General features: G+C 37.4%; 1 protein-coding gene across 1 annotated transcript in view; it reads right to left on the bottom strand.

Moving 5' to 3' along the window:
* The window catches only part of C4H8orf34 (chromosome 4 C8orf34 homolog), a 383506-nt gene that overhangs the window by 294269 nt on the left and 64315 nt on the right, over positions 1–24922 (bottom strand). Inside the window, 1 exon segment of the mRNA XM_047728261.1 lies at positions 3894–4041. Coding sequence (XP_047584217.1) covers positions 3894–4041 — 148 coding nt within the window.

Genomic DNA, 24922 nt, shown 5'->3' on the forward strand with positions numbered 1-24922 from the left:
ATTACCCTGTGCTTTCCTTCTCTCTCCTGTCATACTCTTTCTTTCTAAAATTTTGCCCCTTCTCCTCCTGGGACATACATTCCACGGCAAGCAAACACTCTTCTATTCTCAAGACCCCGCTCCTTTCATGTTTTAAGAAACTTCACTCTTTCCACAAGAGCATTCCTTCCTCTGCAGCTTCCTGGAATGGAGGGTTCATTCCCCCATGTGGTCCCAGCTACAGGCTGGGTTTTCCTGGCCCAGCAGGGTTAAGCTGGAAGTCCCTCCTCTCTGGTGGTAACTGCTGCCTGTCTATACTACTCACTGCTCCTCAGTGTGGCCACTGCTCTACTCCTGATTACTCCACAGCTGAACTCAAAACATTGGCACGGTCTCCCTTGACTTTTCAACAACTTGAATGCAACCCTGGTTTCATCTTTTTTTTTTTTTTTTTTAAAATTTTATTTATTTACTTGACAGAGACACAGCGAGAGAGGGAAAACAAGCAGGGGGAGTGGGAGAGGGAGAAGCAGGCTTCCTGCTGAGCAGGGAGCTCCAGGAGGGCCTGGATCCTAGGATACTGGGACCATGAACTGAGCTGAAAGCAGCCACCCAAGCGTCCCTGGTTTCATCTTCTTAATCCTCAGACTAATCATGCATTAAGTTTCATATTTCGTTGTCCTCCCTAACTCTGAAAGGCTTCACTTCCCTGATTATTAAGATACCCCACAACTAAGGCTACCAACAGGATCATCTCATCACCTGGACTCACCCCACCTCAGAAATCTTTATCTCAAATATCACGATCTCCTGTCCTTCTAATCACTCTCAGATTTTCACTGCACCTACTCCTGCACCACCAGGATAGGTCTTTACCTTCAGCTCTCTGATTTGCTTTTTTGTCTAATTCTTTTCCTATCCTTGCTCACTACCCTCTCATGCCAGACCATGCGCTTTGATCACTTGAATAAACGGCTCACAAATGTCCTCACTGCTCTGCAAAACTGTTCTTCCAACCTCCACCCTAGCCATGCCACAACCACAATTCTCACTCAGTCCCTCAAACTGTTGGCTCTGCTCCCTTCCCACTGCTTCTGGGCACTGCTGGAGAAAATCACAACTGTGCTGATGGTTGCTAAGAGTCATTCGTGTCTTTGACTTCCGAGAGGTCCCAAAACTGCCTCCGTCCTTTTTTTTTCCTTTTGCCAGCTATTTTTTACCTTTTCCTTGGTGACTTTTCACAATTTAAATCCCAACCCTCTTGTCCTCAGCAAACAACCTCACTTCTTGATAAAAAAGACAAAATTTCAGGCATCAGATAAAATTTCACCCTTGCTTTCCCCTAGTTCATCTCCCACTCTCCTGGCAAATTTAACCATAACTTCTTCCATTCTCTCACTCTTGTAACTTTAATGATTATGAGTTTTGATACTGAATGCCACACTGTGACTCCTGCCTTGACCCATCCCAGAGTTTTAGACTCATATCTAACTTCCTGCTGGAATTATCTCCTATGATGCCTCACAAAAACTCAAAGTCATCAATAGGAAGTGGACTTGTTATTGTTCTTCACAAATTTACTCCTCTGTTCCCACCTTTCTTTGTTAAATAAGCATTTATGCCATTAACCAAGTCAGTGAATTGGGAGTCATAATAATCTCCTCCCCTCCTTCTCCCTCTCCAAGCAGTAAGTCATCAGTACTTGTACTACTCAGAATTCTAAGATGATCCCCATGATCTCTGTCCCTGACATTATGTCTTATATAATTCCCTCGCCTTAAGTGTAGTAGATTGGACCTTGACTTGCTTCAAACCAACAGTATATAGTAAAAATGATGGGATGTCACTGCTATGATTATGTTATGTTATATATATTAAGTAGACTGAATGACAGCAATTCCCTTGCTGATTTTAAAGAAGGAAGCTGCCATGATGTGAAAGAGTCACGTGGCAAGAACTGCAGGTTGCTTCTTGGAGTTGACAGCAACCCCAGCCTAAAATTCAGCATAAAAACAGGAACCTTAGTCATACCACTGCAAGAAAATTAATGTTGCCAACCACCTGAATGAGTTTGGAAGCAGGTTCTTTCTTATTTCAGCCTCCAAATGAAAATGCAACCCAGCCAATACCTTGATTTTTACCCTTGCGAGATCTGACAGAGGATCTTTTGTGTTAGTTACAGACTTCTGACCCATGGAAAGTATGAGATATTAAACATGGGAACTGCAGGGCGCCTGGGTGGCTCAGTGGGTTAAGCCGCTGCCTTCGGCTCAGGTCATGATCTCAGGGTCCTGGGATCGAGTCCCACATCGGGCTCTCTGCTGACAGGGAGCCTGCTTCCCTCTCCCTCTCTCTCTCTGCCTGCCTGCCACTCTGTCTACTTGTGATCTCTCTCTGTCAAATAAATAATAAATAAAATCTTTAAAAAAAAAATAAACATGGGAACTGCAGAGTCGAACATACTACTATCTCTCCAGATACTATAGTTTATAAATATGGGCTCAGATGAGCTTCACTGGGCTCACAGACTCTATATGGTCTGCCTTTACATGATGGGTGCCATCTTTGCACCTACAAACCAGAGTTCATGCCTATATACGCATGCTACTTAGAATCTAAACCCAAGAAAGTGAAGCCAGGAAACTGTAAGCGTTCTCTCTTTTCTATGCCAAAAGTTTGTATCCTAGCTTCCTGTATAATGCAGGTATCTTCTGTATGGATAACTGCCAGCAGAGAGCTCTACATTCTTTCAGAGGATACCCTATTCCCTACCCACTTTACTATGGCTTTAAGACATGGTCTCAAGAAGGTACTAATATGAGAATATAGCCAAAGAAGACCAAAATCCTTCCAGGGGATCTCATAAAGCATGAGGAGGATAAGAAAAGTACAGATGTTGGGAACACATCTGGAGTCCTGTCAGTCAGATTCCCAGGGGAATTAGGCAAGCAGATGGCTATTGATATAACAGGCACAGGAAATCGGTTTTAGAAGTAAGTGCCAAACCAACAAATCCGTATATAGAATAAAAAAGCTGTCAGACACACAATTCATAAGTAAAGACTGATGTCAGGTCTACCCAATTATCTTAACCGGTGCTTACTGGGGAGACGAGGCTATTGCAGACTTAGTAAGGTTGGTTCCCCAATGCCCAGAGTAAACGCATCTTCCTAAAGTTAAACTTATTACATAAGATAAAAATAGGCACCACAGGAAATAGAGAATCATCATCAGTTTGGAAAAAGTGAAAGGTAACTTTTTAAAATTTTTGTTTACCTTTCTTTCTATAGATAAGCTATGAGCATTTAATTCAAATTCTTCATGAAAAGAAAAGAAATAACCTTAGAATAATTAATTAGAATTCACACCAAATGAAATCTTTTCATGTAAATCTCAATCTTAAAATTGAACACACACAGATTCCCATGTTTTAAAGCATAATACATAGCATATTATACAACAATATATTCATAATCAAGAGCATTTTATGACAAATTGGAATTTTTTTCTTTTTTGAAGTGTAATTCACATACAGTGTTGTTATTAATTTCAGGTGTAAAATATAATGATTCAACAATTCTATATATTACTCAGTGCTCACCAAACTAAGTATGCTTTTGATCTCTTTTGTCTATTTTACCGCAATTCCCCCACCCTTTTCCCTCCCTTCTGGTAACCATCAGTGTGTTCTCTGTATTTAAGTCTTCTTTGTCATTTTTTCTTTCTTTATTTGTTCATTAGCTTTTTCTCTTAAATTTCACACATGAATGAAACCTTAGCATATGAGTGAAGCTGCAAATGAATACATGAAACCGTTGATAACCATCCACATTTATTTTATTATAATCAGAAAGATTTTTGTACATTTTTACATTAGATATATAAAAATCAACTATAAAATATTTTTCACTTACCTGATGTTTCACTTTCTGCCCAGAGAGCTGCAGATCCAGATAAAGTTCTTTGAAGTTGTACATGGTTTCCTTGTTTAGACTGAAGATGGTCAATGAGAAATGGGATTGGCTGGTCAGGCGTTTCAGTTATTAATTTGGTCATTAATTCCTGAAGGCAGAATAGAGCATACATTTACTTTTAATAATAATGATAGTGAACAATTCCATAGCATTTACTAATGCCAGGCACTGCTCTAATTGCTTGATATACAGCAAATAATTAAATCTTAGTAACAATCTTTTAAGGCAGGTACAAGTTACTGTCCTCCTTGTGAGGAAAGTGAAGTGCAGAAACATAAACTATGTTATACAGCTAACACAGGCAAAACCAAGCTATATTTATTTATATCTATTTTTATTATTCTACTTGGCCAAAGAAATACTAGAACTAATTCTAAATTCTTTTAAAACTATAGTCCAAGAATTTTAAACTCCAGATTACTATTTTTGAGAAATGCCATTACAAACTAAACTTTTGGTAAACTTCACCATATACCTTACATATCAATGTCATTTTTTTCTTCTTAACCATATAAACCTATCCCAAAATGAAGAAAAGTTTATTGTCATAAAAGAAACAACTAACAAGCCACAGACTCACAGAAACCAAAAAATTAAACGAAACTTAAACTAGTCTCCAAACAATACAGAATTTACTTTTTCCAAAAGCCCTGATGGGTATTCATTCTTCTTCTTCTTCTTCTTTTTTTTTTTTTTAATGAGTTAAACAATGAAGATTTCCCAACCTACTGTAGCAGCCTGTTCCATTTTTGGACAGCTATAATGATACCTTAAATTGGGTGGAAAGCTGCCTGAGGGTAATATCTATATGTTGTTTTTTTCCAGGCAGGAACAGCAAAGAGCAAGCTCCAATTTGTGGTCAGTTAGAATCCCCAGATTGTTCTCATATGAACAGCTGCCAAGACAGGTGGTTATCACTCTTTGCTGTGTAACTAAGTTTGTGAAATTTTATGTACCATTGTACATTCATATCAATCACATTTCACCTTGCTAGCTTTAGCCCAGAATTTTTGTCTGTCAATTATCATTTTAAGTTTAGATTCTGTGAGAGGCAATGGTCTTGAGAGGGCCAGAAAAATCAGATTATTAGGAGTGCTAACAGAAGGAATATAGGAAATTCCCCCATCCCATTGTCTTTTTTCGTTGGTGGTGTATTTCTTCTGCCTTGAATGCTCCTCTCTCAGATGTTCAGATTGCTGGCTTGTCATCATTTGTCTCTAATGATACCTTCTTAAGAGAGGTTTACCCTAATGAATCTTTGTCTTTAACACTTCATTTTCTTATATTCTTCATAACATCATAACATTTCTTCAGAGTACCATACTCTTAGAATCATCTCATTAAATATCAGCTCATCTTTTTGTATGTGCCTCTGCTCGTCCTCTACTACAGCACTAAGAACATAGGCTGACCTGGTTTGATCTCAACTTTCACCCAAGGGCCTGGAAATCTTTATAGCTCATAGATAGTAATGAAATTCATTTATTCATTCTTGGTTTACAGATCCCAGGTAAATGTTAGTAATTAAAATCCCTTAATCTCCTAATAAACAATTAAAGCATTCATAGATTTCTTAGCCCAGCAAAAAGCACTCTTCAAAATTCCTATATAAGAAACTCTGTCAGGGCGCCTGGGTGGCTCAGTAGGTTAAAGCCTCCGCCTTCGGCTCAGGTCACAATCCCAGGGTTCTGGGATTAAGCCCCGCATCGGGCTCCCTGCTCAACGGGGAGCCTGCTTTCTCCTCTCTCTCTGACTGTCTCTCTGCCTACTTGTGATCTCTGTCTGTCAAATAAATAAATAAAATCTTTAAAAAAATGCTGTCGTACCTCAGATATATTTGCTGACATTTCTAACAGTCTAGAAACACATGGATTTATCTGAGTAGAGGCTAAATGGACTTTATAGATGACAAGATTCCAAGGTGATCTTAGAGACATGGATAAAATAATTCAAAGTATCTCAAATGTGCAGACTGAACACCGAGTTGGGAATGAAAAGAGCAAAGGATTTCTACCCCAAAAACACTGTGTGGCAAAGTATTTATTGGGCAAATATGCTTGTTTTTAATATTCTGAAAAAGAGGTAAGCAAACAACCAGTTGGCACAGGTCTTTTTGATTTCTGTTTTTTAAGATTTCAACTATTAGTTATAACTAAAAAATGTCATTCCTCTGCTATGGTTAAAGCAATGAAGGGGTTAATTAAACCCCAATTATACATCAGTGGAATGCAATTTAAACATTTTGGATTTGCTTCTGTAGAAAAGATGTATTATATTCTATTTAAATTCATTGTACACTATCGAAAAGAAAAGAAGAAAAGAAAAAGAAATAGAAGAACCAACTAGATTACTCTTGTCACAAAAGGCCTGGGCACTCAGATAAAGCAAAATCAGTTCAGATAACAAGGGCTTAAAGCCATAGCAATTTCTATTCTGAAACCTCCAAAGATCTTGTGCACTTCTTTTTACCTGTCAAATTAAATGGAAAGCTTCTGTGTGTATTTTCTTCCTTTTAAAATAAACTGAAGTGTCCCTATATTGTCTTTAGGTGATGGGTCATACAGTCATAATAAACCAAGTAATCACTGGTAAATTTTAAAAATGTCGTTAATCTAGTTACTAATTTTGGATATCCTTACATTCCATTAATGAATATATATTCACGACAGAGGACAAATTCAATCATAAATAAAATGAAAATAGTTAACGTTTGCTATAGGGTATGTTGGGTACCTTGACTGGACAATAATCTAGCTTCAGATTATTGTCTTTATAAGAGGAATTACCCTGACTCCCAATCCGTATATCCACTAGCATTAGGAAGTGAATAATTTTGAGGACTTGAACTGAACAGAAACCTCTTCCTCAGACGGGAAAATTTAAATCCTAGACTTGCAAAGATGCTCCTGGCAATAAAAAGGATGATTTCCACCACCATGATCCCGCCCCACAGATTTATATACACAGAGACACACTGAAGGACAGATAGATTGGGGAAATGATAAGAATCGTGTTGCTAGAATGTCTGTTGGCGACAGAAACCCCATGCAGAAAAGTTTCACAGGGATCCTTCACATAAGGCAAAAAGTACTCCAGAAAGGAAACCGGGGTCAGGTAAGGGGGCTGAACTTCCGGGGAGCGAGGAGGCTTATCTACAGTCCTTGCCATCAGAGCAAGAGCTGTGAGTGAAATTCCCTGGGTGCTAGAACTTGACCAAGATGGACACACCTGTGGGCTGTGCTGGGCGTCCGCTGGGGGAGACCGCGGCGACAGCCGACCGCGGTGGGATTCACTGCACGCTCGCGCATTCCCGCTCTGCCGCGATGGCGGCCCCGCACAGGCGCAAACCAAGGCGCACGCGCTAGCGGGAGATCCCAGACCGACTGGCGTCTGGGGGTACCCACCGGCCTGCCTGGGAGCCCTAACAGCGCGCAGGCGCCTAGAGAGTAGAGTCCTTGGGCAACGACGCCTTTACTGACCCGGGTTGCAGTTACCTCCGCAATTGTCCTGAAGGAGAGCCGCCAATGCTGCTCGTTGGACTCCGCGGAAACCTGTCCCTGGATGTAGACATCCCATGAGTCCAGGAGCCAGCACACACCCTGAAGACACCCCCTAATCCTGTGGCCCCGGAGCTAGATGAAGTGTATCAGGGTTTCCCTGTGCCTCTGGAGTCCTGCGCTTTGCCATACACCCACTCCTGCTCCTCCCAACTTACCACGCAAGACTCCAACCTCAGACCCAAAGGGGATGCTGGAACCACCGTGTGGAGTTGTTCCCCAGCTCTGAGGACCAGGCACCGGACCCCGCCTTCCAGCTCAATGACAAAAGCCCTCCCCAAAACTCAGGCCAGCAGCTCAGTGGCTGCCCTGTGCTAGGGCAAGATTTGGAGAGGACGCACCTGGGCCTCTTCTACTAATGGCCTTAACTGCCCCCTTCTCAGCCAGGAATCAGGCCCATAGTGTGGGTGGGGGCGCCCTCCTCATCTGCTGCTTCAGTGACATTCAAGTCTTCCTTTAACCAAGGATCTCTGGGAGATGTTGGCTGTGGGCACATAAAAACTGAAACGATGGGAGTGATAATAGCACTCCTGCCCTGGAACAAAAAACATTGGTGGAAATTTTAGGCTAAGGACTTAGGGACTGATAAAATGCAGGTAGTACTGACAGAATGGGAGAAGATATTTGCAAACGACATATCAAAATCTATAAAGTATCCAAAATCTATAAAGAGCTTAGCAAACTCAACACCCAAAGAACAAATAATCCAATCAAGAAATGGGCAGAGGAATGTCTACAATAGCCAAACTATGGAAAGAACCTAGATGTCCATCTACAGACGAATGGATAAAGAAGATGTGGTATATATACACAATGGAATACTATGCAGCCATCAAAAGAAATGAAATCTTGCCATTTGCGACGACGTGGATGGAACTAGAGGGTATCATGCTTAGCGAAATAAGTCAATCGGAGAAAGACAACTATCATATGATCTCCCTGATATGAGGGAGAGGAGATGCAACATGGGGGGTTGAGGGAGTAGGAGAAGAGTAAATGAAACAAGATGGGATTGGGAGGGAGACAAACCATAAGTGACTCTTAATCTCACAAAACAAACTGAGGGTTGATGGGGGGAGGGGGTTGGGAGAGGGGGGTGGGGTTATGGATATTGGGGAGGGTATGTGCTATGGTGAGTGCTGTGAAGTGTGTAAACCTGGCGATTCGCAGACCTGTACCCCTGGGGATAAAAATATATGTTTATAAAGCTGTAAAAAAAAAAAAAAAAAAAGAAAAGAAAAAAGAAAGGATGAATACCCAAGTTTTGTAGCAACATGGACGGGACTGGAAGAGATTATGCTGAGTGAAATAAGTCAAGCAGAGAGAGTCAATTATCATATGGTTTCACTTATTTGTGGAGCATAACAAATAACATGGAGGACAAGGGGAGATGGAGAGGAGAAGGGAGTTGAGGGAAATTGGAAGGGGAGGTGAACCATGAGAGACTATGGACTCTGAAAAATGATCTGAGAATTTTGAAGGGGTGGGGGGTGGGAGGTTGGGGGCACCAGGTGGTGGGTATTGTAGAGGGCACGGATTGCATGGAGCACTGGGTGTGGTGCAAAAATAATGAATACTGTTATGCTGAAAAAAATTAAAAAATTTAAAAAAAAAAAAGAAATGGGCAGAGGACATGAACAGACATTTCTGCAAAGAAGACATCCAGATGGCCAACAGACACATGAAAAAATGCTCCACATCACTCGGCATCAGGGAAATACAAATCAAAACCACAATGAGATACCACCTCACACCAGTCAGAATGGCTAAAATTAAAAAGTCAGGAAATGACAGATGCTGGCGAGGATGCAGAGAAAGGGGAACCCCCCCCTACACTGTTGGTGGGAATGCAAGCTGGTGCAACCAGTCTGGAAAACAGCATGGAGGATCCTAAAAAAGTTGAAAATAGAACTACCCTATGACCCAGCAATTGCACTACTGGGTATTTACCCTAAAGATAAAAACGTAGTGATCCGAAGGGGCACGTACACCCGAATGTTTATAACAGCAATGTCCACAATAGCCAAACTATGGAAAGAACCTAGACGTCCATCAACAGATGAATGGATAAAGAAGAGGTGGTATATATATACAATGGAATACCATGCAGCCATCAAAAGAAATGAAATCTTGCCATTTGCGATGATGTGCATGGAACTAGAGGATATTATGCCTTGCAAAATAAGTCAATCAGAGAAAGACAACTATCATAGGATCTCCCTGATATGAGGAAGTGGAGATGCAATGTGGGAAGTTTGGGGGGAGGAAAAGAATAAATGAAACAAGATGGGATCAGGAGGGAGACAGACCATAAGAGACTCTTAATCTCACAAAACAAACTGAGGGTTGCTGGGGGGAAAGGGGTGGGGAGAGGGAGGTGGGGTTATGGACGTTGGGGAGGGTATGGGCTATGGTGAGTGCTGTGAAGTGTGTAAACCTGGTGATTCACAGATCTGTACCCCTGGGGATAAAAATACATTATATGTTTATAAAAAATTTTTTAAAAATTAAAATGCAGGTATTGATTTTAGTGTGATTGATTTACACTTACAAGCTTAGTTAGATTTGGGGCATTAAAGTTGCAAACAAATATATATATATATTTGTTTGCAACTTAAATATATATATATATATATATTTAAGATTTTATTTATTTATTTGACAGAGATCACAAGCAGGCAGAGAGGCAGGCAGAGAGAGAGGAGAAAGCAGGCTCCCCTCGGAGCAGAGAGCCCGATGTGGGGCTCGATCCCAGGACCCTGGGATCATGACCCGAGCTGAAGGAAGAGGTTTTAACCCACTGAGCCACCCAGGCACCCCACAAACAAAATATATTAACAACTGGCACCAATGGAGGATTTAATTCATACTTAACTAATAATAATAGTATTAACTAATGTAAATGAAATGCAATAGAAGACACCAGGATAAGGTAGTGATTAGACACCAAAGCTTTAAAATCAGAGTGACACTTTCTAAAATCATCTTCCACTTACTAGCTCTAAGACTTTGGGCAAGACAATCACTTTAATATTCAATACCTCCATCTACTAAATGTGAATGATACTACCTACATCATAGAGTTGTCAGGAGAATTAAATAAAATGATTACAAAGCATTCATAAAGTCCTTGGGATATATGTGGCCTACTGTAATAAGTTGTCTACATTTCCTCCTAAGGCTGGGAAATGTTTCCCAAAACTTCCTTTGTGTGATCTGGGTTAGAGTTTCCTAGTGTGAGGAATTCAGAGAGACTTGGAAAGAGCAGAGAGAAGCAGAAGAAGCTCTCTACAGAGTTAACTGCAAGCAGATGTGAGGGATGATGAGAAATTCACTGCAATTTCCCAGCAGATCTGTGAAAAGCAGTGCAGACTGGCATAGCTGTGGGAAGAGCTCTACAAAGGTACTGGAGAAGGGCATCAGCTTCCAGACAAGCATCTGAAAGCCACTCATTCTGTGCTCCAGGCACAGACCTTAAGGGTCAGCTCCTCCTGCCTTTGGTGACAGCCCCACAACCTTCAGCAGCATTTCCTTGGCTTCTGTGCCCCACCTCCTAACTTACCATCATATAAACTGGTTTGTTTTAAATTCCATATGACCCAGATACATAGAGTAGTTTGTTTTCCTGACTAAATCCATAATGATCCACCCGAAAGAAGTTTTAGCTTATATTTTCACATTTACTAGTACTTTTACATATTTACATAATAATATTTTATATTTATAATGTGTATATATTTATTATTACTACTACTATCATTACCATTTTTATCACATTTTATAGCATGCATTTTTTGATGCTATCTATGCATACTGCATCTTTTTATTGGCTTTATTTTTCTGGTTATAAAACTATTAGATGTCCTCTTAATATAGCTTATTATCAACTACAGTCCTTATCTTCATGAACATACTATATATTGAAATAGTCCCCTGCATTAATATCTGTTTCCTTGTTAATTATAATTTTGTTACTGGTACCAATTCAAATATATTAATTTTAAAAATACACATATGAAAATAACATCCTTTTAAAAATTTTTGAAAAACAATTTAAAGGGCTATTAAGTAATTACTGAATCCAGATTTGTATTATACAACATGCAAAGACTAATGGAATTTGGGGCTATTATATCTAATAATAGACAGCCAAGTACTATATGTAACATTGCAACAATTAATGAGCTGGAGAATGGATACTAATTAAATAACAATGATGAGTGTCTCAAAATACAATTTAATGTCCACTACATAAAAGCAAAACCATGAGTGAGGACATAGCTCATCATAGAGTCATTATCAAAACTGGAATGAGTAATCAGTCAAGAGTAGAAATTATTTTAATAAACGGTCATTTCATTTAATGAAAGCTAAGGGACTCCTTAATTAAAAAAGCAAACAGAAAAATCACAAGTATACACACAAACACCAAATTTTATATAACATTCCTGGTATTTACTCACCAATAGGGTGACCCTGACTCTCCAACTTTCCAGGTTAAGAACCCTTGTTCTGGGTCCCACAGCATACAGACAGCATGGCATTCTGCCCCCAAATTAATTTCCTAATTACTTCATTGGGAGTAAGCTACTTTGTACTTCATTACCCTAAGAGGTAAGTAATAACTTTTGTTCCTTTTAACCTCAGGAGAAAGTTATCAAGAAACAAAATTAAAGCCAGTTCTAAAATCTCAGGACTTTGTAGTCTTTTTGTTAAATCAATAAACATGTAGGACAATTATATTCAATAATGCAGATGGTGTCAATCAGCTATTTTTTTTTACTCGACACCTATAATTACCTTAAAAACTAATTGCATATGACACATTATCATCTGTAGAATGTTATTTTAGTTCAAAACTGTATTAAAATTGAATCACTGAATTAATTCTAAATCTGCACATGTTTCAATTTTCTGTTTTTAATTAGGTCTCTTAAAAATTTGCATTTGAAATCTCAACCTTCTGAATGCCTACCCTACCCTCACCACCCAACTATGTATCCTAAATAGGCAGGTAATGGACATTGGGTTATCAACAAATATATGAGAGAAATCTACTTAAAATTCAGTTGTCCCAGAAACACCTTTTTCTGAAACATTTTTTTTAAGATTTATTTATTTATTTATTTGAGAGAGAAAGCAGGAGAGGGGGAGGGAGAGGGAAAGAAAGAATCACAAGCCGACTCCATGCTCAGCAGAGAGTCCCACATGGTGCTCGATCTAAGGACCATGAGATCATGGCCTGAGCTAAAACTAGGAATCAGATGCTTAACCAACTGAGCCACCCAGGCACCCCTGAAAAAGCATTACTTTAAATTGATGTCACCATTCCCAGTTGATCGAATTCCACTTGGTTTCTACACACATCAGAACCCATGCTTTCTTTTCTCTCCAGGTTTCCATGTACATGTGAGAAGGGGACAGACATCTGTTTGGATGTTTCTCTGTCCTCTATTCAAAGAACTCAAATTATCTGCTGGTTGTTCAACCTTCCTCCACCTCAGAACCATGCCCACGTCTGCCCTAAACTCACTTCCCTCATTCCCAGTAAAAACTGAGGATTTCATTGGAACACTGATCTCAAAAGAAAACAGAGCAAAATGAATAGCAATAATTAAAATATGTTATTTATTGAACCCAATATGCACAAGGGTCAAGTATTTTATCTAGATGTAATCATTCACTGTAGGCTTGCATACAAGATGCACAACCCAACTAGTATGTGCTTGTCAAATCCGTGCTTACTTCTGATTACCTGCCCCTCACCAACAACCCATCAATGAAAACCATCACAGTCACACACCCACTCGCAACAATACAGGCCTAAGGAAAAGAAAATTTGCACTCCTATTCTGAAAGGCTCTTGGCCCTTTTCAAATATAATCTAATATAAAATTAGTATTATAATCCTCATTTATAATGAGAAAAGGCATCTAATAAGCCCTGTTGCATATTATGGAATATAATCTAGACAATCTAGGGAAAGCAAAAACTAAGTTGTTTTATAACGAAAACTAAGAATAATGAAATTACAATTATAATTAAAATTAATGTTTCTAAATCTAAAGCTAAGTCTAAATCTAAAGCTTAGTCACAGTCACCCTGAATCTTCCCTGCTTTTAGTAATATAGGCAAATAATAGGTAAATCTAACCAGCAGAACTACTGAATGATGACAAGTGATATAATATTTATCTAATGCCTACTAATCTTTCCTCCAATACAGAAATGTCTTTTCAGATTAAATTATTGAATATTTAGTACCCACTTTGAGAAAAATTCATATAAAAGTACAAGCTTATAATTACATTGTCAAGGTCCCCAGTGGAAAATATTAACATACCCTATGAAAATACTTTCAGTTAGGGAATTATATTGTTCAACATAAAAGTCTATCAAAACAACTTATCTGGCATTAAGTAGGAATTTCTGGAGTCTTACTTGAAAATATCATTGTAGGAGTAAAATATAGGTGAAACTTAGAAGAAATAGTGAAGCACTTCAAAACTCAAAGAAATTAATTAAATCAACCCATGATGAAAGTAGAGGATGTATCTAGAAATCACCATAAGAAGAAGGATGTCTCTCATTTGATATGAATTAATTTTAGACTTTTATCATTTGTAGAGAATAAATAAAACACTAAATAAACACTAACTAAATACTAGTTAACTAAATACTAACTAAACACTAAATAACTAAAACACTAAAGGTGCCCAGCATGACAGAATAATGAGGAAATTTCACAGTGCATGCTCAGCACTTCTCTTAGAACTAATAATGATCTAAGGAAAGGATATACACATTTCTGTCTCTATGGAAAGTATAGCTTCAAATTGGTGATGGATATATTGGACTATCATCGGTGAACACTGCTACATAGTAAGTATTTATTCTGATTGTATGCACCATGAAGTCATAAAATCAAGTGGTCATAGACACATGGGCCTATTTCTAGAATCTATGTTCTCTTTCATTAATCTATTTGCCAATCTTACACCATCGTTACAATATCTTAATGACTATAGCCATACAGTAAATTCTGATAGCTTGTGGAAAAATTCTTCCTATCTTGTATCAACAACTTTTCTATTTATTTTGTCAAAACTGTTCATTTTCCTGCTTCTTTGCATTAACTGAAATTTATTCTACTTTTCCCTCTGTTAGTCTGGAAGTCATACACACTTCTAATATTCTTTTAGTGGTTATTCAGAGATTAAAAATTAATACTGACTTATGTACATTAAGTATTCATTGGTCCTTTTCCCTCGTCTAAGATTTTGCAAGGAACTTGGAATACTTTGATTCCACTTATCACATCTGGCATTAGCATACATTTCTATGTATGCTACATATTTACTATTCTTACTGCTCTATTTCTTCCTTCATCTCCTACCATCCATCTGGGATTATACTCAGCAGCATACGGAATACCTTTTATTTTAGTAGTGACAAATTCTGTGTTTTGTTTTATACAGCAATTGGGGTTTTTTTTCTTTTTTTTAGACCTGAAGGTATTTTCACTCTATTTTACCATGTATTGGGATTACTTTCTTCCTGAAGGTTTTCTTTTGTTTCCATTATTATTTTTAAGAATTCAGCCACATTTTTTTTATCTGAATTTTTCTAAGGATGTTTTAAATATTTTCTCCTTATTACTTCTTATTTATTTACCATTTTTAAAGAAACTTTTTTTATTTTGAAACAACTATAAATTCACAGGAAGTTGCAAAGATATGTACAAAAAGACTCATGTACCCTTTATCCAGCTTGCCTCATGCAAAACTGTTAGTGTAATATCAAAACTAGGAAATTGACACTAGTGATTTGTAGAATTTATTTATATTCACCAGTTCACAAGCAGTGTGTGTGTAGCTCTACACAATCTTACACATGTGTAGATACTTAACTGCACCATTATCACAAGACACCCTCTTGCTATCACCTTAGAGTCAGACCCATCCACTTCCTTGCTCTGTACCTCAGCACTGGCAACCACTATTCTATTCTCCATTTCTACTATTATGTTATTTCACAATGTTATCATATAACAGGGATTATACAATATATCTTCTTTTGAAATTGACTTTTACATTCAGCATAATTTCCTCGAGATCCATTAAAGTTGAATTGATATGCACAATATACAAGTTTATTAATTTTTATTTCTGAGTGTTATTCCATGATATGGATGTACTATAATGTTTAACCATTCATTAATAACTATCAGTAGTCATTGAAGGACATTTGGTTTGTTTCAGGTTTTAAGTATTATGAATAACATTACTACAAACATGGATGCATGCCCTTTTGTGTGAACATACGTTTTCATCTCTCTGGGATAAATGCCTAAGAATGCATTTGCTGGGTTGTAATACTAAGGCCATTCTTAGTTTTAAAAGGAACTGCTAAGCCATTTTTAGAGTATTCAATTTTACTTTCACACCAGCAATGACTAATTTTAATCATTCTTGTAGTTTTATAATGATATGTCACTGTTGTTTTAATTGCATAGTGGCTGTACCAGTTGACTTCCCACCGACAGTGTAAAAGGGCTCCCTTTTCTTCACATTCTCATCAACACTTATTATCACTCTTGTGTTTTGACAACAGCCATTCTAGCAGGTGTGAGGTAATATTTCATTGTGGTTTTCGTTTGCATTTCCCTGATGATTAGTAACACTGAACATCTTTTCATGTACCCTTTTTCCATTTGTACATCTTTTTTGGTAAAGATGTCTGTTCAGGTCCTCTCTCCATTTTAATCATATTATTTTTTTTTTATGCTATTGAGTTGTATGAGCTCCTTATATTTTGGATATTAATTCTTTCTCAGTTATACGGTTTGCAAACATTTTTCTCATTCCATAGGTTGTCTTTTCATTTTGTTGATTATTTCTTTTGCTGTGCAGAGCTTTTTAGTTTTAAAGTATACTTGATGGGGTGCCTGGGTGGCTCAGTGGGTTAAAGCCTCTGCCTTCAGCCCAGGTCATGATCTCAGGGTCCTGGGATCGAGCCCCATATAGGGCTCTCTGCTCAGCAGGGAGCCTGCTTCCTCTTCTCTCTCTGCCTGCCTCTCTGCCTACTTGTGATCTCTATCTGTCAAATAAATAAATAAAATCTTTAAAAAAAAAAGAAAGAAAAAGTATACTCGACTTTTTAATTTTTGCTTTTATTGCTTGTGCTTTTGGCTTTATGTATAAAAGTTGCTGCCAAGACCAATGTTCAGGAGCTTTCCCCTTAAGTTTTCTTCTAGGACTTTTCCAACTTCAAACCTTACAATTAAATTTTTAATCCATTTCAAGATAAATTTTATGAGTGGTGGAAGACATGGATGCAATTTTACTCTTCTCCATGTGAATAACCAGTTTTCCCAAAACTTTATTAAAAAGACTATCATTTCTCCACTGAGTATTCTTGATTCCCTTTATCAAATATTGTTAACCATATATGCATGAGTTTATTTCTGTGCTCTCTAATTCTATTCCATTGATTTATGTGTCTGTTTTCATGCCATTACCATACTGTTTTGATTTCTATAGCTCTGTAGTATAAAATATGAAATCAGGAATTGTGATACCTACAGCTTCATTCTTCTTACTCAAGATTGCTTTATCTATTTGGGGTTTCTTATGGTTTTATACAAATTGTAGGATTTTTTTCTCTATCTGTGAAAAATGACATTGGAATTTTGATAGGAACTATACTGAATCTATTGAGGCTTTGAGCAGAGTAGTCATTTTAAGAATATTAATTATTCTACTCCATGAACATGGGATATATTTTATTTATTTGTCTTCTTCAGTTTTCATTGAAATCTTATAGTTTTCAGTGTACAGATCCTTCACCCATTTGAATAATTATTCCTACACATTTTACTTTTGCTATATTGTAAAGGAGATTGTTTTGTTTTCTTTAGTTATTTTTCAGATAGTTCATTGTTAGTGTATAGGAATGCAACTGATTTTTGTATATTAATTTGTATCCTGGAACCTTACTGAATTCATTTATTAATTCTAGAAGTTTTTTAGTGGAGTCTTTAGGATTTTCTATATATAACACCATGTCAACGGCAAACAGAGAAAATTTTCCTTCTTTCTTTCTTATTTGGATGCATTTTCTTTCTTTTTCTTGACTAACTCTCCTAGCTAGGACTTTCAGTACTGTGTTGAACAAAAGTGATGAGAGTAGGCACACTTGTCTTGTTTGTGATTTTAGAGAAAAAGCATTTAGCTTTTCACCATTGAGTAAAATGTTACCTGTGGACTTGTCATATATGGCCTTTATTTTATGTTCCTTCTATACCCAATTTGTTGAAAGTTTTTATCATGAAAGAGTTGAATTTTGCCAAATGCTTTTCCTGCCTCTGTTGGGAGGATCACGGGATTTTTTCCTTCATTCACAGAATGATTTTTATTGATCTGCATATGTTAAACCATTCTTAACGACTCAGGGAAAAATGCAACTTGATCATGGCTTATAATCTATTCAATGTACTGTTGAATTGAGCTTGCTAGTAACTTGTTGATAATTTTTGCACCTATATTGACCAAGGATATTGGCCTATAATTTTCTTTTCTTATAGTGTCCTTATCTGGCTTTGGTACCAGGGTAATGCTAGCCTCATAAAATGAGTTTGGGAGTGTTCCCTCCTCTTCAGTTTTTTTGGAAGAGTTTGAGAAGGACTGGCATTAATTCTTTAAATGTTTGCTAAAAATCACCAGCATCTCTTTCATTTATAATTCTTTTATTGAGTCCTCTCTCTTTTTTCCCCCTTGGTTAATCTAGCTAAAGATTTGACAATTGTGTTTATCTTTAAAAAAAAAAAAAACTCAATTTCATTGATTTTTTCCTGTTGTCTTTCTAGTCTCTATTTATTTTATTTCTGCTCTAATCTTTTTTATTTTCTTTGCTAACTTCGAGCTTAGTTTGTTCTTTTTTTCCCCCTCAACTCTTGTAGTATTTTAAGTTTAAGTATTTTAAGTTAGTTGTTTGAGATTTCTCTACTTTCTTAATGTAGTCATTTATCATTCCTTCACTTTCAGGCTCTATGTGTTCCTCAAACTAAAGTGATTCTTTGGTAGGCAGCATATTGTTGGATCTTGTTTTTAATCCATTCAGGCACTCTGTGTCTTTTGATTGGAGTATTTAGTTTATTTAAATATGAAGTAATTATAGATAGGTAAGAAATTATTATTATCATTTTGTTAATTGTTTTCTTTTTGTTGATCCTTTATTCCTTCCTTCTCTTTTTCCTTTGTGATTTATTTTACTAGCAATACACTTTAATTCCTTTCTCTATAGATAAATATAACAGTCTATGTTAAGCTGACAACAACCTTCAATTGCATTAAAAACTCTATGCTTAGGATAAATAAAGTTTACACTTTTACTTCACTTCTGCCACATTTTATGTTACTGATGTCACACTTTACAACTTTTTATACTGTGCCCACTTACAAATTATTATAGCTATAGTTATTTTTAATATTGTTTTTAACAATAATGCTAGAGATAAAACTGATTGTCACACCACCATTAAAGTTTTAGGGTATTCCAGATTTGACTATATATTTATTTTTATCAATGAGTTTTATACTTTTATTTGTTTTCATGTTGTTACTTAGTATCCTTTCATTTCAGCTTGAGGGACTCCTGTTAACATTTCTTCTAACATTGGTCTAGTAGTGATGAACTCCCTTAGCTGTTGTCTGGAAATGTCTTTATCTCCCCATTTCTAAAGGATTCTAAAGGATAGTTTTGTCAGGCATAGTATTCTTTAATGGCGGTTGTTTTGTTTTGTTTTGTTTTTTCCCCTTTTCCCTTTCAGCATTTCAGATACTTCAAATATATCATTCCTTCTCTGTTGGCCTGAAAATTTCTGTAGAGAAATCTGCTGATAGCCTTATGGGTGTTCACTTATATGTGATGTGTCATTTATCTCTTGAGCCTTCAAAGTTCTTTTGTGTTTGACTTTTAACATTTTGATTATGTCTTGGAGTAATCTTGTGGAATGATTTTGCTTACGGTCCTTTGAGCTTCCTGTGCCTGAGTATCCTTACCTCTCCCTTGATTTGGGAAGTTTTCACTATTATTGCTTAATAATAAGCTTTCTTCCCTTTTCTCCATGTGAATATTTATTCAATTTTTGGTGTCCTATAACACATGTAGGCTTTCTTAACTCCTTTTCATTCTTTCTTCTTTTTGTTTTCAATTCTGTCATTATATTTTTCACCTTCAGGATGTTTGTCTGGTTCTTTTTTATGGTTCCTTTTTATTAAACTGCTTGTATTGTTCATGCATTATTTTCCTGATTTTTTTTTTTAGTTGTTTGTGTGTGTTCTCTTATATTTCCTTAAGATGATTATTTTGAAATTTTTAGGCAAATCATATATCTCCATTTCACTGGAGTAGGTTATTGGAGCTTTGTTGGTTTCCTTTGGTTTTGTCACACCTGCCCAATTCTTCATGATCCACATAGCCTTGTATTGGTGTCTGTGTATCTGAAAACACAAACACCTCTTCCGTCTTTAAAGACTGGTGTGGGCAGGTAAAGACCTTCTCCTGTCAGTTCTCTGGATTTATAGGTATACTTCCAGAATTTAAGGGTTATAGCTGGTTTAAAGCTGTCTCTGGGACTGTAGTGGAGTCCATGTTGGTGGGCTTGTTCTCAGGGGCTTAGTTGGACAAGGATCTTGTCTGGTCTCTGGGGGAAATGAGACTGCCTTCTGTACCTTTCTCAGCAGGATGGTGCTGTGGAAAAGGTCTGGATCAGTTTCCTCAGTTGGGTTTTCAGATAGTGGATCTATTACCAGGTGTGCAGATGGCTGTGTCCTACCAGATTCACAGCAGAGCTCCTGCTTGGTCACTGGATGGGTCCGTAGGTAGAAGGATGGCCCTGGATCATGGTTGTGAGGGACAAGAACCAAGCACCAGGACTGCTTCAGGTTCTACAGTTAAGACTAAGGTCTGCATATCCAGTTCTGAAAGCACAGATAGATATGCGTCCTGTCAGGTCCCAGGACCTGCTTGATTGCTCCCTGACCACAGCTGTGGGGATTGGAGTTAAGTATAGGACCATTTCAGGATCTCCTGAAGCATAAATATTGTGAGTCCTGCCTGATTCCTGTGCCAACTGGACTGCTGGGATATTGAAGAGGATGGAGCCAAATATAGGGCCTTTTCAGGATCTTGGAGGACACAGACAGAAGTAGTTCCTGCTGGGTCCCTGTGCCAGGAGACTATTCACAGCATGCAGGTGAAATGGACTGGAGCCCAGTTACAGAGCCCTTTTAAAATCTATAGTCTGACCCAATTTAATAGGCTTATCTTCAGGAGCTCCCAGACCACATCAGAGAGAAGCTGCAGCTGGTTTATGGGCCATGTCAGCATTTCAGCCAAGACTGAGGTCTATATGCCTAGTACCCCATGTATACGTAGGCATAACTCTTCCTGGGTTCTTGGTGTATGGTACTGTTGACAGGATTAAGGCCACATGGGGTTGTTGTGAATACTCAGAGGGTACCTAGCTATTTTTAGGGTGATAGCTGGGATCAGGATTGGTGAGTCTGCTGCCTGGGCATAAGCCTGCCATCACAAAATGGTTCTCCTTGGTCTTGGGCCACATAAAAATTTCATAATCTCCTATGAGGATCCCAAGTCTCCCTTAAAGGCACTTTTGTCCGTGGATGAATGCCAAACTATTATTGCTGGGAAGGGGATCTGAATGGAGGACATCTTACTTATCTATCTTACTAACACCCCTCCTTGTTAGATTATTTTCATGACAGCTGCTTTAAAATCCTTGTCTGTTGACAAGGAAGGTAAAAATACTCAGTAGAAAAAAAAAGTCTTTTCAATAAATCATGCTAGGATAATTGGATATTCACATGAAAGAATGAAACTGGACCTATAACTTATACCATTCACAAAAATTAACTCAAAACAGACCAAAGATTTATATGTAATACCTGAGACCATAAAACTCATAGAAGAAAACATAGGAGTAAACCTCCTTGACGTGGGTCTTGGAAACAATGTTTGGATACGACACCTAAAGCACAAGTAATAAAATCAAAAATAAACAAATGGGAATACATCAAACAAAAAGCTTCTATACAGTAAAGGAAATCACTAATAAAGTAAAAAGAAAACATAAGGAATGGGGAAAAATATTTGCAAACCTATACCTGATAAGGGGTTAATATCTAAAATATATAAAGAGCTTATACAACTCAATAGCAAAAAAACCAAATAACTCAATTTAAAAATTGGCAAAGGACTTGAATAGACATTTCTCCAAAGAAGATACACAAAAGGCAATAGATATATGAAAAGATGCTCATTAACACCAGTCATTAGGGAAATGTAAACTAAAATCACAATGAGATATGGTCTCATGCCATACTCAGTGGAAAAAAAAAGTCTTTCAATAAATCTTTGGTTTATTGAAAAAGAAAAGAAAAATCTTTTCAATAAATAAATGATGGCCATTCAAATAAATGAATGGCCATCAACAAAAAGACAGAGATAACAAATGCTGGTATGGATGTGGAGAAAAGTAAACCCTTGTGCACTGTTGGTGGGATATAAATTGGTACAGCTACTATGGGAAACAGTATGGAGGATCCTCAAAAACTTAAAAATGGGAATTACCATATGATCCAACAATTCCACTTCTGGGTATACATCGAAAGTATTTGAAAACACTAACTCGAAAAGATATATGCATCCCCATGCTCCTAGCAGCATTATTTACAATGGCCAAGACAACAGAAACAACTTAAGTGTCCATCAGTAGATGAATGGATATACAAGTTGTGGTATGTATATATACAGAATAGAACATAAAAGTCCTACCATTTGCAAGAACATGGATGGGCCTTGAAGATATTAAACTAAATGAAGCAAGTCAGACATAGAAAGACAAATACTGTATGATCTCGGTTATATGTGGGATCTTACAAAAGAAAAAAACCTACAGAAAGGGAGATCTGAAAGGGAAATAGTAAGAAGGTTGTCAAAAGGTACAAACTTCCAGTTATAAGATAAATAAGTCCTAGGGATACTATATAACAACATGATAGTTATAGTTAATACTGCTTCATGATACATACAAAAGTTGTTAGGAAAATAAATCCTATGTGTTCTCATCACAAGAAAAATTTTTTTCCATCCATATTATTATATCTATATGAGAAAATGGATGTTAGCTGAATCTACTGCGGTAACCATTTCACAGCCTATGTAAATCAAACCATCAAGCTGCCTACCTTAAACTTACACAGTGAGCAACCTCACTGTGTAAGTTTAAGGTAGGCAGCTTGATGGTTTGATTTACATAGGCTGTGAAATGGTTACCGCAGTAGATTCAGCTAACATCCATTTTCTCATATAGATATAATAATATGGATGGAAAAAAATTTTTCTTGTGATGAGAACACATAGGATTTATTTTCCTAACAACTTTTGTATGTATCATGAAGCAGTATTAACTATAACTATCAAGCAACCTCTTCGACATCAGCCGCAGCAACATCTTCCTAGGAACATCACCAAAGGCAAGGGAAGCAAGGGCAAAAATGAACTTTTGGGATTTTATCGAGATCAAAAGCTTTTGCACAGCAAAGGAAACAGTGAACAAAACCAAAAGACAACTGACAGAATGGGAGAAGATATTTGCAAATGACATATCAGATAAAGGGCTAGTGTCCAAAATCTATAAAGAACTTAGCAAACTCAACACCCAAAGAACAAATAATCCAATCAAGAAATGGGCAGAGGACATGAACAGACATTTCTGCAAAGAAGACATCCAGATGGCCAACAGACACATGAAAAAGTGCTCCATATCACTCGGCATCAGGGAAATACAAATCAAAACCACCATGAGATATCACCTCACACCAGTCACAATGGCTAAAATTAACAACTCAGGAAATGACAGATGCTGGCGAGGATGCGGAGAAAGGGGAACCCTCCTACACTGTTGGTGGGAATGCAAGCTCGTGCAACCACTCTGGAAAACAGCATGGAGGTTCCTCAAAATGTTGAAAATAGAACTACCCTATGACCCTGCAATTGCACTGCTGGGTATTTACCCTAAAGATACAAACTTAGTGATCCGAAGGGGCACATGCACCCGAATGTTTATAGCAGCAATGTCTACAATAGCCAAACTATGGAAAGAACCTAGATGTCCATCTACAGACGAATGGATAAAGAAGATGTGGTATATATACACAATGGAATACTATGCAGCCATCAAAAGAAATGAAATCTTGCCATTTGCGACGACGTGGATGGAACTAGAGGGTATCATGCTTAGTGAAATAAGTCAATCGGAGAAAGACAACTATCATATGATCTCCCTGATATGAGGGAGAGGAGATGCAACATGGGGGGTTGAGGGGGTAGGAGAAGAGTAAATGAAACAAGATGGGATTGGGAGGGAGACAAACCATAAGTGACTCTTAATCTCACAAAACAAACTGAGGGTTGATGGGGGGAGGGGGTTGGGAGAGGGGGTGGTGTTATGGATATTTGGGAGGGTATGTGCTATGGTGAGTGTTGTGAAGTGTGTAAACCTGGCGATTCGCAGACCTGTACCCCTGGGGATAAAAATATATGTTTATAAAGCTGTAAAAAAAAAAAAGAAAGAAAGAAAGAAAGGATGAATACCCAAGTTTTGTAGCAACATGGACGGGACTGGAAGAGATTATGCTGAGTGAAATAAGTCAAGCAGAGAGAATCAATTATCATATGGTTTCACTTATTTGTGGAGCATAACAAATAGCATGGAGGACAAGGGGAGATGGAGAGGAGAAGGGAGTTGAGGGAAATTGGAAGGGGAGGTGAACCATGAGAGACTATGGACTCTGAAAAACGATCTGAGAATTTTGAAGGGGTGGGGGGTGGGAGGTTGGGGGCACCAGGTGGTGGGTATTGTAGAGGGCACAGATTGCATGGAGCACTGGGTGTGGTGCAAAAATAATGAATACTGTTATGCTGAAAAAATAAAAAAAAATTAAAAAAAAAAAAAAGAAAACAAAACAAAACAAAAAAGCATAATCAAAGACAATAAATACCCTTACTTCAGAGCTAAAAAAAAAAAAAAAAAAAAAAAAAAACTTACACAGTGAGGTATGTCAACATTTATATTATTATATAATATCCATGACTGGTAGATGGATAGATAGATAGATAGATAGATAGATACATGTCTATTCTGTTTGATAAGTTAGGAAACTCTTGATCCTATTTACTGAAAACCTATCATTTAACACACAGTCACACTCTTCAGGTTTATCAAGTGGGTTCTGCCCTACTTGTGTGGGCTTTTGTTTAAAAGACAGCTTAATGTTTGGAGCCCTTGCAATGTTTATTTTAATCTGCTTTGTTCTCCTAACACTGC

The sequence above is a fragment of the Lutra lutra genome, chromosome 4 (genome assembly GCF_902655055.1).
Source record: "Lutra lutra chromosome 4, mLutLut1.2, whole genome shotgun sequence".
Lineage (NCBI taxonomy): Eukaryota > Metazoa > Chordata > Mammalia > Carnivora > Mustelidae > Lutra > Lutra lutra.